This window comes from Ursus americanus, chromosome 8 (genome assembly GCF_024610735.1).
Source record: "Ursus americanus isolate L20-20 chromosome 8, mUrsAme1.1.p, whole genome shotgun sequence".
NCBI classification, from domain to species: domain Eukaryota; kingdom Metazoa; phylum Chordata; class Mammalia; order Carnivora; family Ursidae; genus Ursus; species Ursus americanus.
In genome coordinates, this window is record NC_142134.1 from 29783829 (window position 1) to 29797583 (window position 13755).

Below are 13755 nucleotides of genomic sequence, written 5' to 3' on the forward strand. Positions count from 1 at the left end.
TCCTGTTAATATTGCCTAGAATAAATAATTTCAGCATACTTAACTTAATATGAATGTTTTTATCAAAATATTTATACTCAGAGTAATAATGTTTAACATTGCACATTATTTTATGTAATACTTCTCCATTTTATGGTTTTTTATTCTATTTATTTATTTATTTATTCATTTTAATAATAATTTTTTATTATGGTATGTTAGTCACCATACAGTACATCCTTAGTTTTTGATGTCGTGTTCCATGATTCATTATTTGCGTGTAACACCCAGTGCTCCATGCAATTCCGTTTTGTGTTTTTACCTGTTATTATTGTATTTATGTAATGCTCGTATTTTTCACAGTATTTATTATTGTAACCCCTGATACTGTCAAACTCTTGAATTGATTTTAGTTTGATACTTAGAGTTTTGCAGCTTTGCCTGAGTTCTGCTTCTCTTCACTGTCCCTTGAACAGAGTAGCTATGTTGTGCTCATCTCTCCTCGTTAGTCTTTGACCATCCTCTTTCTCCTCATCCTTGAAGAGGAGTTGAGTGTGTGCTTGTTTTCTAAACATCAGCATGAATTACCTCATGTAATTTTTTCAGTGACCTTGTGAACTCTTGGAATTTGGGGACGCAATGTTCCTAAGTGCTGAATATCAGCTTTCAACAGACATCTTGATGTGTAAATATCTGTGTCATGTCCCATAGTAAGGGTCAGTCAGTTACCCAGAATTACATTCATTCAACTCCCCAATTGAGGGGAAAAGGAGAAAATATAAGATGAAAATAAAATACATGATTATTGGGTTGCTCTTCCATAGGGCAAGTAGCAGTTTTCAGAGTTACAATGGTACTAAATTCTGGAAAAGGTATGATTCTAGGAATTTTGATCAACTTTAAAGCCTACAATACTAACCAAATTTGCTTGAAACCACTTAACACATTCATGTATTCACTCATTTATACATTCAACTTTCTGTGTGCATGCACTCACACACATCAGCACACACCTACATACAAATATATAAAGCACATTAAATGTCAGTATTCCTGTTTTCTCAGAATTTCAGCTGTAGCTCCAAAGCTGAGAAAATAAGTAAGAAGTTTCCATAGTCACAAGTGAAAGGGGGGAAATTAACATTTTCTGAGTACTTTGTATGGCCAGGTATCTTATATGTGTTATTTCATGTAGACCCTTCAGCAGTTCTAAAAGGTATTGTTATCTCTGTTTTACACCTGAGGCTCAGGTTAAGTGACTTGCTGAAGGCTCAAAACCACATTGAAAGCCAGATCTGACCAAATCCGAAATCTATGCCTTATTCTCTACAGGATGCTGCCTCCTCAAACCAGCATATCTCTTCCTAGGGATTTAAGCTTTTCGGTGAGGACAGCCATTTCTGTGTGTAGCTGTGTCTTACTGGGAGCATGCACTTCATGGTATCTGCCACCAAATATTTTGATTCGGAGGGCAAGCTCATCAGAAGGAGTCCGGCTGAATGGGCTTGCGGTAATAATGAGATGATATGTCAAAGGTACGTACTTTAGTTCATTAGTCACAATCACCACACTCATAAATCCAATGGCAGTGTATCTTTATTCTCATTTTCCAAAGCTATCCTTAACAAATAATAAATGCAATGATCTAGTTGATCTAGAGATATTAGCTTTATTCTTGTTACTTTCTAGATTATACAGTGATAGGATATTTGAAAAGAAACATAATTTTGTAAAGACAGGACTTATTATACGATTGTATTATGTTCTATGACTTAAAGAGTGTAATATTATTTATAAGTAAAAAGAAATTCAAGAGAAGAGTATTTTGTATATTTCAAAGAACTGATGTTAGCATTGAGGAAGCAAATAGCCTAAAATGATATCCGGGGCACCGCCAAAGCTTTTTCTCTGAAAAATAAGATAGGAGTGCATTTTAATACCATCAGACTGTTTTGTGGAACATTTGCTAGATATTTTCCAAAATGTGTAATAAAAACTAGAAATTAATAAAAAACTAGAAAACTTTACTTCTGGCGCTGTTGTCACATGGAAGGAAGGTCACACTACATCGGATTTCTTTAGTATTTCTGATTAAATAACTTGAATTGACCTGCATTGTGTAAAATGTCACATTATAAGAGAATTTTCTAAAGAAAATCTAGGCTAAACTATTCACTCTGGTTGTATTTTATAGGCTTTTTTTTTTTTTTTTTTTTAGCTGAAGGATGCTGAGGATTCATTTTCGCAGAAGTAGGAATCAGAAAAGACTCATAGGCAGCAGGGAGAAGATTTCAAAAAACCCTTGCCTTTTACTTTTCCCTTCAGGCCAAATTGTTTGCTTTTTAGCATATATTTTTTGTTTCTTGGTGCCATCCCAGCCTGCCCTTCTATCAAACACCCATGAGCCTCACAGCCAGCCAAGCTGTGTTAAGGTTATGTTTGATATGAATTTAAAATTTGAAATTTCCATGTGATTTTACAATTTTTTAATCACTTTGAGATTTTATTTCATTCCAGTCTAATACAGATGGATTAATTAGATTACATCTAATTAGATGTATTGACATTGTTAACAACTTCTGGCTTGTAAAGTGAAGTGATGACTTGGGAGACTCTATATTGTGTTCGTAGAATGTCTTTTACATGGACCTAGTATATTTACTACTTGTGTTTTCAGAGTTTATACCAAATTTATGGCATAGGCAAACATGATTCTCAAAAATTTATTTTTATTTTTAAAAAGTTGCTAAAGTTCCACAATTATTATTAGTTTTATAGAACTATATAAGCACTAACTTTTTTTGTTTGTTTTGTTTGATTTTGGTAAGACCTCTTCATTAGTTCCCCTGACAGTTTTTTGTTTTTTTCTCTTTTAATTTAGGATGTGTCATGGTACTTAACAGATGCCTTCTGACAAATACCTACCAAAAACTCTGAATGATTAGGACAACATCTTACGGTTCCTTTAAGTAATCAGTCTTGGCCTAGTGAGAAAAGGACATTCATTAGAAGTGCTTATTAAATCAAAATTAAATTATATTCTAATTAATTGATTATTAATAATCAATTATTGGCATCCTTATTTAAGGTACAGACCATGTATTTTACTATATCATTAACTCTCATTTCTGTGACTGAGTTTTCTAAGTTAATCATTAACTTTGTATTTTTCATTAGATAACAATTTCTTACATAAAATAAATCCTTGATTACCTTCTTTCCCATCAACTCTGGGGTAATAGTTGGGTCAATAGCAGGAGCAAAAGAATTTGTAGTACTGGGTTTTTGTGAAGTTGAAGGAATGAAAATTCCTCCCTTGGCATGTTTGAAGTTTATCACTTCTTTTTGTAAATATGGTATCACTCCTCCTCCTGGCTATAGAGAATTAGAAAGAACACAAGGTGGTTACAGCTTCAAATACAAGGTCAAAATTGGGAAGAATATAAAGCAACAGGATTGAGATGCAAGGCAAAGAATTTGTTTAAGAAGTAAATCACTACTAGTTTTTTAGATTATAATCTATTATAGAATGAGTATAAAATATACGGGCAAATGTGGATGTCTCTTAATACCTGATTTTAAATGGGTGTCCCTAGGAGTGTATCTGATACAGAGTAGTAAATATTTGATGAGTAAATTGAACCTTGACTGGCAAAAGATTATAGGTGGAAAGGATAATAATTGTTGATGGAAAAATAATAGTAAAGTCCATTAAAATGAACAATAGTGCAGGAACCTATTGGCTGCCAGTTGCTGACTTCTGGTAGCTAGCACAATGTGATAAGGGATCTTACCATCACAACAGTTTCAGGAGCTGTGCCTAGGGGGGGATCTAAGGCTAGTTGCTGCTGTCCTCCCGGCATAACCTGTACCATTGGAAAGTTGAAAAAAGTCTGAATTTTCCATCTATAAAATATGTGGTTTTGCATCCAAGGCAGTTACATACTTTCCCAACTTCTTCAATTTTGGTTTCTTAAAAACAAAGATAATCATTTGGATTTGAGAAAGAGAAAAGTAGCTCCTGACACAGGGCACACAACTCTGCTTGTGTTGTCAGGGGTTTACCGGACACACTCTGCTAGACCCTGGTGTTCTGTTGAACATTAACAATCCTACAGACCACCAACATCAGACAAGGTCATGTCTGAACGCGATGAAATGCAACGAAAACAAGACCACTGTGTAATCTTGTCTAAAGCAAGGTTGCCATGCAAGCCACAGAAATACCAGGCACCCTTCTATCCTGGATAATCTGAGTTGCTCTTCCTTCTTTACCAGTCAGAGCCTTTGCCTCACTCTTCTTTGATTTTATCTTCTAGGTAAGAATTGTTTAATTACCAGTAATAGAATTAGAATTACTATTTCTCAAGAATTACCACTTCTCGAGAACACCCAATTCAGAGTGAACCATTACTCCTGGAACTGTCCCCAAAATCACCTGACAGAAGCCCAAACCCTTTGAACAGTCCCCTTCCTATCAAGACACCCACAGATCCCCGTGTGGGTCTTCCCTCATTGCAATGAGTAGATAAATCCAATTTTGTTCAACCATAGATGCGTCCCTAATGGTTTTTGGCTAAAGGGCGCTGATAGATTTAATCCGTTATGAAGCAAGTCATTTCAAAAGTTAGTGGTTGTTTGTTTGTTTTTTTAATGAAAAGTATGCATTACTTACAGGTTCTGCTTGTACTGGAATATATCCAAATTGAGTATAGAATGGCATCTGTCAGATTTTTGGAAAATGAGTTAGATTTGCTGTGATGATTTTGTTATAATTTTGTAATAAATGATTACTTGAAATTATATATATATTTATATTATAGTAAATGCTTTTTTGAAAGTTCATATGTTCTAGGTGGTAAAAATTACGGTTAAATTACCAAGCATCCTTTTAATACCATATGATTTCTAGGTTAAAATTCTTTTCTTTTTAGACTAACACAACTTAATTGGAATTACTACTACCAGTCACTTAAAGCATAATTTTCAGTTTTCTCTAATTTGGTTTTAGAGTGGTGATAAACTATTAAATTTTTTCCCCATTCTAACTAAAAGAAATCTAGTTATGTATGGGCCACCTGAAATTACATTAGAATTCTAAAAATGTATTGTAGGTCCACAAAACTCAATGTTAATGTTATCTAATTGTATCTAGTGATGATAGGTGCCTTCTATCATGGAAGCTATTTTTTTTCTTAATAACCACATATAAAAATGACAAGAAGGATGCTAGTACCTTTTTAAAAGTTACAAATTTTTTCCAAGATGATGCATCTTTTGGCCTCTGATTTTATTGATGTCCACTCACTGACTTTGTTGCTTTAAAATCCAGCCTTCAAGCAAATTAGTGCCGTGTTAGGAGAATGCACTGTACCTTTTTGTGACCACCAGTTCAGGCTGTTGAGCTTTTGCAGTAACTATACTCCGATATTCTCTCCTCTGAAAATTACCATATCTCCTCTAGTCTCAGGTGGAACTAGTCAGACTAAAATCAAACAGTGGTACCTGCTCCTCAAATCGCTGCTGTCCCATTTGTGGAGGTGATTGTGTGGCTGTTAGTTGAGATTGTTCCCAGGGTAGGAGCATGTAGACTGGATAGTACTGAAGCATCTATTTGTAAACAGAGAAGTATGTAAGAGCTTCCATTACATCAGCAGAGGGCTTTAAAAAAAATCTTCAGTTTATATCTAGTAATTTTATGAACAAACTAAAGCATGAAGCAGTTCTTCTCAAACTTTAGAAATAATTCATATTGCACATGATACTGGACTTTGTTTCAAGGTTGCTTGGCCAAACACATGAAAGAAGTAGTAAAATAATAGGCTTTTAAGAAAGGGCACCATGGACTTTGCATACAAACTGTATACTTTATATACAAACTTTATGTACAGTTTACTTTGTGAATATCTAAGAAGTTATGTCTGACTTACCAGACATTTTCCCTATATTTTTTAAGAATCATTATTCTGCAGGAATGGTATTAGAAGTTCTATGATAATGAATGAATTCTCAAGAATGTGTTGCTTTTAATAATTACCATTTTATTAAGATAATCCATAAGCCTTTTTAGAATATTTGGAAAATCCAGAAATAGACAAGGAATAAATAAAATCACCTGCAACTTTACCACCCACATTATCATGTATTGGCTTCCATCTATGCCTGTGTGTGTCTCTACATGCATATGTGTTTATAGAAAATGGGGATCTTAGTACATATAGAGAGGTTCATATATTTTGTATACTTGTGTAATTAAATAAGAGACTATATTAAACATAAGGGTTGAAAAAACAACTATAGCTTGAGAAGTACATTTTATGCAGAGGTTCTTATTTCTGGCTAAGAATTAAAAATCACCTTTTGAGCATTTTAGTAGATAATCATATTTGGGATCTACTCATCAGGTCTTGAATCATTAGGTGTGGGTAGGGTCCAGGCATTTTGTAATTTTCAAAATTACCACCAGAGATTCTAAAGCACAGCCAGGATGGAGAACCACTGGTTTAGTGGTTAAGGAAGGATGAAGAATTATGTTACAACTCAGCTATTTGCTTTCATTAGGGTTGGGAATTTAATCTCATTAAGACTTAGTTCCCTGATTCTTAAAATGAAGTAATCCCACTTACCATGTATCTACCTCTCTAAATACTGTGGAATAGAATGAGGTAATGTCTAGAAGTAACTTTTATTTTATAATGAGCATGGGACAAAAATTACATAATTATGATTACATGAGAGCCAAGTGGTATAACTTTTTATGAAATTGTCAGTATTCTGCTGGTGAATAATTTATCCATGTCCCTATTTCTTTGAACCTAGTCTATTATAAAGTTAATTAGGTGAGACTAATCTTAAGAGGGTTTTCTATACTACTCTAATGATCATACTAGTTGGCATTCATTTTATAAGGTTTCTTGTTTAATGGAAATCATCACCATTTGATTGTAATATAGAATTAAATTGAAAATATACAAGAACTTGGAAATATTTTGAGCAGAATGCCCTAACTGCCAAATAATGTGGCAGGTGTTTCTTACCTGTACATCATATCGTATTTTATCAGTTTAATGCATCTCCCTCTAAAACAAAATTTTGGGTTGGGCGAAGTCAGCCCATGGTATTTCTCTTGAGTTTCCAAATGCCAGTACAAGTGTCATGCAGAGGGACCATGACCTATAGCTTATCAAACGCCTCTATTCCCAATACAGTAATGCCCTGGAAACTCAGGAATTCTGGAGACTCTCCTTAGCTGTCCTTTCTTCAGGCATTATTAAGTGAGCCTAACATTAGCAAACTGATGCCAGCCCAGCAACAGTGGCACTAGATAGTGATAATTATATTAGTTTTCATAGCCCTGCTATAAAAGAAAGCATTAGATAGAGAGCATATATAGCCATCTGTCTGTAGGAGTGGTGGTATTCTACTCATTTACCTGAGCTTGCTCTTGGGGCATTTTGAAGGAGAACACATAGGGCATAACCTGCCAAAGAAGGTATAAAAAAGTTATACTTGACTTTTTTTTTTTTTTTTTTGAGAGAGAGAGAGCCAGCAGAGGGGAGGGGCAGAGAAAGAGGGAGAGAGAGAATCTTAAGCTGGCTCCATGCCCAGCATGGAACCCCACATGGGGCTAGATCTCAGGACCCTGAGATCATGACTTGAGCTGAAATCAAGAGTTGGATGCTTAACCGACTGAGCCACCCAGACACTTCAGTTATACTTGACTTTTTAATATGAAATTCCAGAGCTGTTTTTCCTAGACCTACCACACACATTTGTAATTTGTATTAAATATTTCTATGACAGCAAAAGGTCATCTATTATATGTATATCATTAAAGCAAATTGTTTCTTCTTTAAAGATGAAATTTCCCTAATTATTTTTTCTCAGACATGTTTTTAACACTTTTGTGGTTGTGATAGAATAGCGGATTTAAACGGTATTTTTCATGTTAGAAATCAGAAAAGGTAAGGAAGTACTTCCAGGGATGATAAAGCAAATTATGAGAAATCTTTCTCAGTAACTGCTGTCTTATTTTAAAGCTGATTCCTACTCATTTTCACGTTCAACGTGGGTTCTCTCTCTTCAGAACAACAGGATGGGTGAGGCTCGACTTACATGATTAGGGCCCTGCTGGGTCTGCGGTGGTGTTTGAGGCTGTGAGGGGTCCTGCTGTCCCACCTGGGTTCCTTGGGCAAAACTGACCTGTCCTGGGAAAGGTATCTGATTTGGGAACAGTCCAGCAAACCGGTCAAGAGCTGATAAAGAGAACTGGGAAAGCCCTGGAATTTGAGCTTGCTGCTGCTGTTGCAGAATCCCAGAGAAAGGAGGGATCCACGAATTAAATGGGCCCTGGAAGGACACAAAAGAAAGAAAGGAGGCATTTCTCTTTCATTTCGAAAAGAATTTAAAATCAGTCCTGAGCAAGAAAAAGGCAAAATATAGACAATTCTGTAATTCCATTGTTGCCTTATAAAAAAGGACAGCATCTTAGCCCATTATGAGCTGTGCAAATAGCACGAACAATGCCAACTTCCCAATGGTCTTAAAAAATGTGGGGCAGAATGAAATAGATAAAGAGTATAGTTTCTGCAGTTGCAGACTGAAGTTAAGTCCTTTTTTTTTTTTTTTAATGGTTGAGTGTGACTTTGTGTAAATGGTTAATTTAACTATCTCACAGTTGTGAGAATTTGTGCCTGGCACTTACCAAGTTTTCAACAGATAAACACTAATCAGATTACAGCTTTTACTTTTGTCTTCAAACAAATGGTTGTTAGACCGTATGGGACAAATTCATAACCTTAAAAATTGGGACTTCAGAAATGAAATCAGTAAACATTTTGTTCTCTACAAAGTACTGTAAGAAATAAGCAGTCGAAAAATATTCTTAAAATAATTATCGAGGTACCTGAAGCTGTAGTGGCTGAAGTTGAGCATTATTAAGACTCAGAAGTAACTAGAAAAGGAAAGATAATACAAAAACAAGATGATTACACACCCTGAAACTATTAAGAACATGGTTTACTGCAAATACAGAACAAGCCAGGGCTGACCGATCAGTTTCCTGCTAGGGGTGTTTTCTCACTAAGCTTGTACTAAATTACAGTGATTAGGGATTGGGATTTAACTACCTCTCCCTTGCTGGTTTTGAGATTGCGAAACTTCAGCCCATTCCAGTGGTGTAGTCAGTCATTTTTATGCTCTCAAACACCTATATACACCCATATTGGGTGCTATTAGAATAAAAAGATATATGAGATACTGTCTCTGCCTTTAAAGACTTTACGGTCACACAGGGGAACAAAATAATATTCTAGAAAAAACCTGGTATACCAAATAAACATGAACATTGGAAATGCATTTGGATATAAGAACTAGTATCAGATAGGAATGCAGGATAAATTAATTAAGGATTTACAAAAAAGATTTATTTATTTATTTTAGAGAAAGAGAAAGAGCTCCGTTGGTGGGGGGAGGGAGAGAGAGAATCTCAAGCAGACTCCCCACTGAGTGCAGAGCCCAAGGAGGGGGGCTGGATCATGGCCCTGAGATCGTGATCCGAACCAAAAGCAAGAGTAGGAGGCTTTGTTGACTGAGCCACCCAGGTGCCTCTCCCCTCCTTTTTAAAGATTTGCTTATTTGAGAAAGAGCGAACTAGAGAATGAAGGTTTTTATCTCTTCTCCACCAGGTTTCCTTAAAAACAAAAAAAAAATGGAAAACTTGTTCTAAGTATTTAAACTAACCTCATTGCTGTTGCTTGCAGACATCAGGTGCTGTGGGATAAGCTAAAAAATAAAAAACAGAAATGGTCAAAGAAGAATTTGTTACAGGTTTCACACAATGATTTTAGATGTACCATGAAATCACTTACTGGGGCTGACATTGTAGCTCCCAGTAGCCCAAGAAGAATTATGGTTTTCATTTTCAGATGAAGTATCTAGAAAATAAGTTGTGAAGTTGAGCTTTAAATAGACCCTCATGATAACAATAAGTGGTTGGTATGGTTCAATCGGAAGAGTAGTTGGGTGAATTCTATAGTATTTACTTACATATTAGAATTTAAAATAAAAAAGGTAGATTTACAGATATTTATAACAGAACTTATTCTTTTTCTTAGAGTAGCTGTTTAAAAAAACCAGAATTGTTTGCTTGTCCTTTTAGCTTGATTGAATGATTCAGTTGGTGGCATGTGATATAGTTGAGCGAGTTAATGAACAAGATGGCCTCATCACTTGCGCTGTTCTGTACTTCAGGGAATGGGTCCTTCTGATCATGGGAGGCCCATGATGGGGGTCAATGAAGTAGGTCTTTATTATAAAAACAGTTTTAATGTCTATTTAATGTAGTAGTAAAAATACTACAATAAATATCTGACAATAGTGCGATAACACATAAATGTCCATTTAAAAGTCTAATAACATAAAGTATATTAAAACTGAGCAACTGAGTCAATATTTTCTAATTTAAGGAAAGAGATTATAAGACGAAACTGTAATATTGATTTATAGTGCAACCTGCGGAAGCATTTTATCTCTTGTCCTCCAGGTGTCAAAACTCCTGCCCTAATTCAACTTACTGGTCTATATAAACATTGAGGGGACCCTGGTAGTTTATCCTTCAGAGTTGAAACTGATTTGGGTTCTTAAAATTATGAAAGCAAAGATTTTGATATCTTACCTCAATCCTTTGCCTAAGAAGAGAAATCTAAACCCATGCAAGATCTGTGTTCTTTTTATCTTTCAGCTCTGCTGCTTGAAGCTTCTCTTAAATTTAAAAACCCATCTTTAGAAAAGAGTGACCAATCATTTTTCAAAGGGACCAGTGACTCAATGGGTTTCAGACAATGGCTTAGCTAATAACCCCTTTCCTAATCATCTCGGTGGTATAGGGATTCCCACACTTTTAGTAATGTCATTAAATTATCTTGTTTCCCTGTGATCATTCCTGGCTTCTACTTTGGTTATGACTAAATCTTCTAGAATAATTTCATTCTGTTCCTTTTATCATCCTTAATATGAATACAGTAGTAGAGTAACTTTTAAGCCTTTATTCAAAGATTAATGGGTGATTATTTTTTATTTCAAGAGTAAAATACAGAATTATTAGATGTAAGACATAGGTCTAAAAGATAAAAATTCAAAATCTAGTTCTGGGCAGTTAAGATTCTTTGGTTCCTCAGTGCTGGACTGAGTAAATATGAAATACTTTCATTTAAGTTCAACCTTGAAAATACAGTATATCTCCATCTACCTGTGGAGTGGAATCCTAAAAAAAAAAAAAAAGCTAAATTTCTGTGTATCTGTTACATATGTGTCCCCATGTGATCATGTTGCTTGGAATAACTAATTTAATAAGTATGAAGCATAATGGCCTACATTTTTAAAAAGAGTGGTGAATGTTTTGTGTTTTAAAAAGTCTCTTTTGCTAAATACGATTTTAGCATTCTAAATATAACTGTTAGGATCTGCACTTCATTGTTACTTAAATTTTCTTCATAGTGTGTTTTGCATTTGTCTTGTTTTTCTTTGCTGTTAGTATTGACCCCATTGTAGTAGATAGTCCAAGATCACAAGTGGTACCATAATGTATTATCGGTTAATTTCCATTGGAAGAGTTCTTTCGCTAATTTAATCTTGAACACCTACTGGTAGCTATCACACAGGAAAACAACCTTTCAATGAATTTGTCTTTCTTAGTAGGATGAGACACTTCTTGAACTTGCATGGTTCATTAATACTAAAATGTAATATACCATTTGTTATATAACCAAAAAAAAAAAAAAAAACAACGAGGGAAAGATATAGTAAAGATAACAAGGCCCCTTTCTTTACTAAATCCTGGTAGCCACTACGATTTTATATCTGTTAGAAAGGAACTTTCCCAAGATTTATGAAAGTTTCTTTTTAAATTAGCCAAATAGTTAGACCGCCTCAGATTTTGATGCAGATTTAACTAGAGCTAGGTGGTTAATGTAACCAGTTGTTGCTTGGAAAATCCAGTAGATTGGTTGAGTAGGTGAACTAGATAGATGTGTCTAAATTGCCTGATGGTATGTATTTCCAATTAATGACCTTGGTTTCTTCTGAATGTCAAATTAAATTTAATACACCGTTAAGGTCTCAGTCCTGGAGATTTTCTGTTGCATTGTGTGAGGTCTTAGGGAGCTAATCCCACTACTGAGCCAGAAAATTGTCAGGGCCAAGCACTGAAGCTAGGAACTGTATTACAGAGCCAAAATATAGTCAATGTAAAAATTATCTTGATGATGTGTAGTTTCACATAGCTACATTCCTCAAATCTGAAAGTAGCTGGAAGTAGATTTCTGTTACTGTTTTTGTTTTTGTTTGCCATTACTTGAGTATTCTAAAGAAAAGCAGTCAAAACTCTCCATATTGAAATAGAAAAGAGCAGGCTATGCTTTCTCACCTGATGGCTCCCTATGTCATTGGCAGCAAAGTTATCTCTGGGTAGCAAAGGAAGTAGCAAGGAGCTCTCATTTAATTCTTACCACTTCCTAGTGTGGATATCGTCTGTGTCTCTTTCTCCCATTCTGCTGTGTTGACTTATTCATTTTTTGTTCAATGTCATTCACCCAGTAAGTATTCCATTGGCTTTTGTGAAATAAATAGGTTTCTTTATTCAGAGGAGAAGAAGGTGATACAGATCCAGAGCAAGGTCAGTCTGTATGGATTAACGTGCAGGGACGTTAAATTGAGGAACCTTACAATGAGGAAATCCTGAACCAGATATTGTGACTGTGACTTCATTACTTTGTTTTAGTTCGATTACAGTTCGATTACCAGAACACCAGATACCCCTTTATTCAAATAAAACTACAAAAACACACATCCGTGCCAAGTGCATACAACTGTTGGATTATGTACCATTAAAATTATCCTTAACTTTGCTCTGTTCCAGTAAGACAGATGACGAAGCGCAAATAACAATGGCTTATATATGAGTCCTTTCAAAATGTTATCTCTGCTTTTTTTCCCCTTCAACTAACCTGAAAAATGGGTTAAGAAGCTTGCAGAGAGCCATTGTGCAATAGATCAATATTCTGCAGATCAAGGGAATACAGTTTGAATTTTAGCACTACTTATAATAAAAATAATTTTCTTACGTATGAGTTATAATTTTCCAGGAACTTCTAATGACACGTCAGAGTAGGTAGGATACTTATATCATTGCCACGTTTCAGTGAGAAAGCTGAGGTACAGAAGGCTCAGCAACTTCATTCATTCATACAACAAATACTTATTGTATAACTTCTATATCCACATCCTTACTGGGCTTTGAGAACTTAGTATTAATAAAACAGACATGATTTCTGCTTCATGGAAATTGCTGTTTTTTTTTTCCACTGTCAATAAAGTACCAGAATTGTGGCTAGTATGCAGGTGTTTTGATAATTAAACACACCAAGCCGCCTAATCAGAAGAGAGACACAGCACAATTCCAAAGATAATTAACAGATAAAAATAATAAGTGATAAAAGTGAGTATTTTCATATACTGCCAGGGTTGAATAATGAATCTCAGCTCAGTCAAGGTAATAAGTGACTCTAACAATTACTTCATTATTAACTTGTGCAATAAGTATGGAAGATAAGTAAGCTCTCAGTCATATCTTTTCTATTATACAGAGTGCTTACTTTTTACTTCTATAAGACTTTACTAAAATGCCCCCTTCTGTTTAATAGTGTGCATTACTGGATATTAATCATCACCTGTCCACTATGACAGTACATTCTAGCTTACCGGCTCAGGCTTGATTAT

At 35.0% G+C, this 13755-nt stretch overlaps 1 protein-coding gene and 1 long non-coding RNA gene across 3 annotated transcripts in view; one reads left to right on the top strand and one right to left on the bottom strand.

Moving 5' to 3' along the window:
• Positions 1-13755, top strand: part of LOC148109549 (uncharacterized) — a 141038-nt gene that overhangs the window by 122700 nt on the left and 4583 nt on the right. Inside the window, exon 3 of one of the 2 annotated variants that reach the window (XR_015725453.1) lies at positions 1312-1514. The exons of the other annotated variant lie outside the window; for it this stretch is intronic. This is a non-coding gene — a long non-coding RNA (uncharacterized LOC148109549). The remainder of the gene's footprint in view (positions 1-1311; positions 1515-13755) is intronic. 2 annotated transcript variants of the gene reach the window in all.
• ODAM (odontogenic, ameloblast associated) lies at positions 2934-9899 on the bottom strand. Its single transcript, XM_045793443.2, has 10 exons — positions 9849-9899; positions 9721-9762; positions 8885-8932; positions 8095-8328; positions 7412-7459; positions 5485-5589; positions 4655-4702; positions 3774-3845; positions 3193-3354; positions 2934-2963 (listed from the first exon to the last, which is right to left on the bottom strand). The coding sequence occupies exons 1-10, from the start codon at positions 9897-9899 to the stop codon at positions 2934-2936; spliced, it is 840 nt and encodes a 279-aa protein (XP_045649399.2).

Bases quoted from the DNA above. Each gene is read 5' to 3' on its own strand.
- ODAM (XM_045793443.2), bottom strand. From the start codon at position 9,899: ATGAAAACCATAATTCTTCTTGGGCTACTGGGAGCTACAATGTCAGCC. The intron at 9,763-9,848 runs GTAAGTGATTTC...TTTATTTTTTAG, and splicing joins GAGCTACAATGTCAGCCCCA to CTTATCCCACAGCACCTGAT. The intron at 3,355-3,773 runs GTAAGATCCCTT...AATTCTCTATAG, and splicing joins CTCCTGAAACTGTTGTGATG to CCAGGAGGAGGAGTGATACC.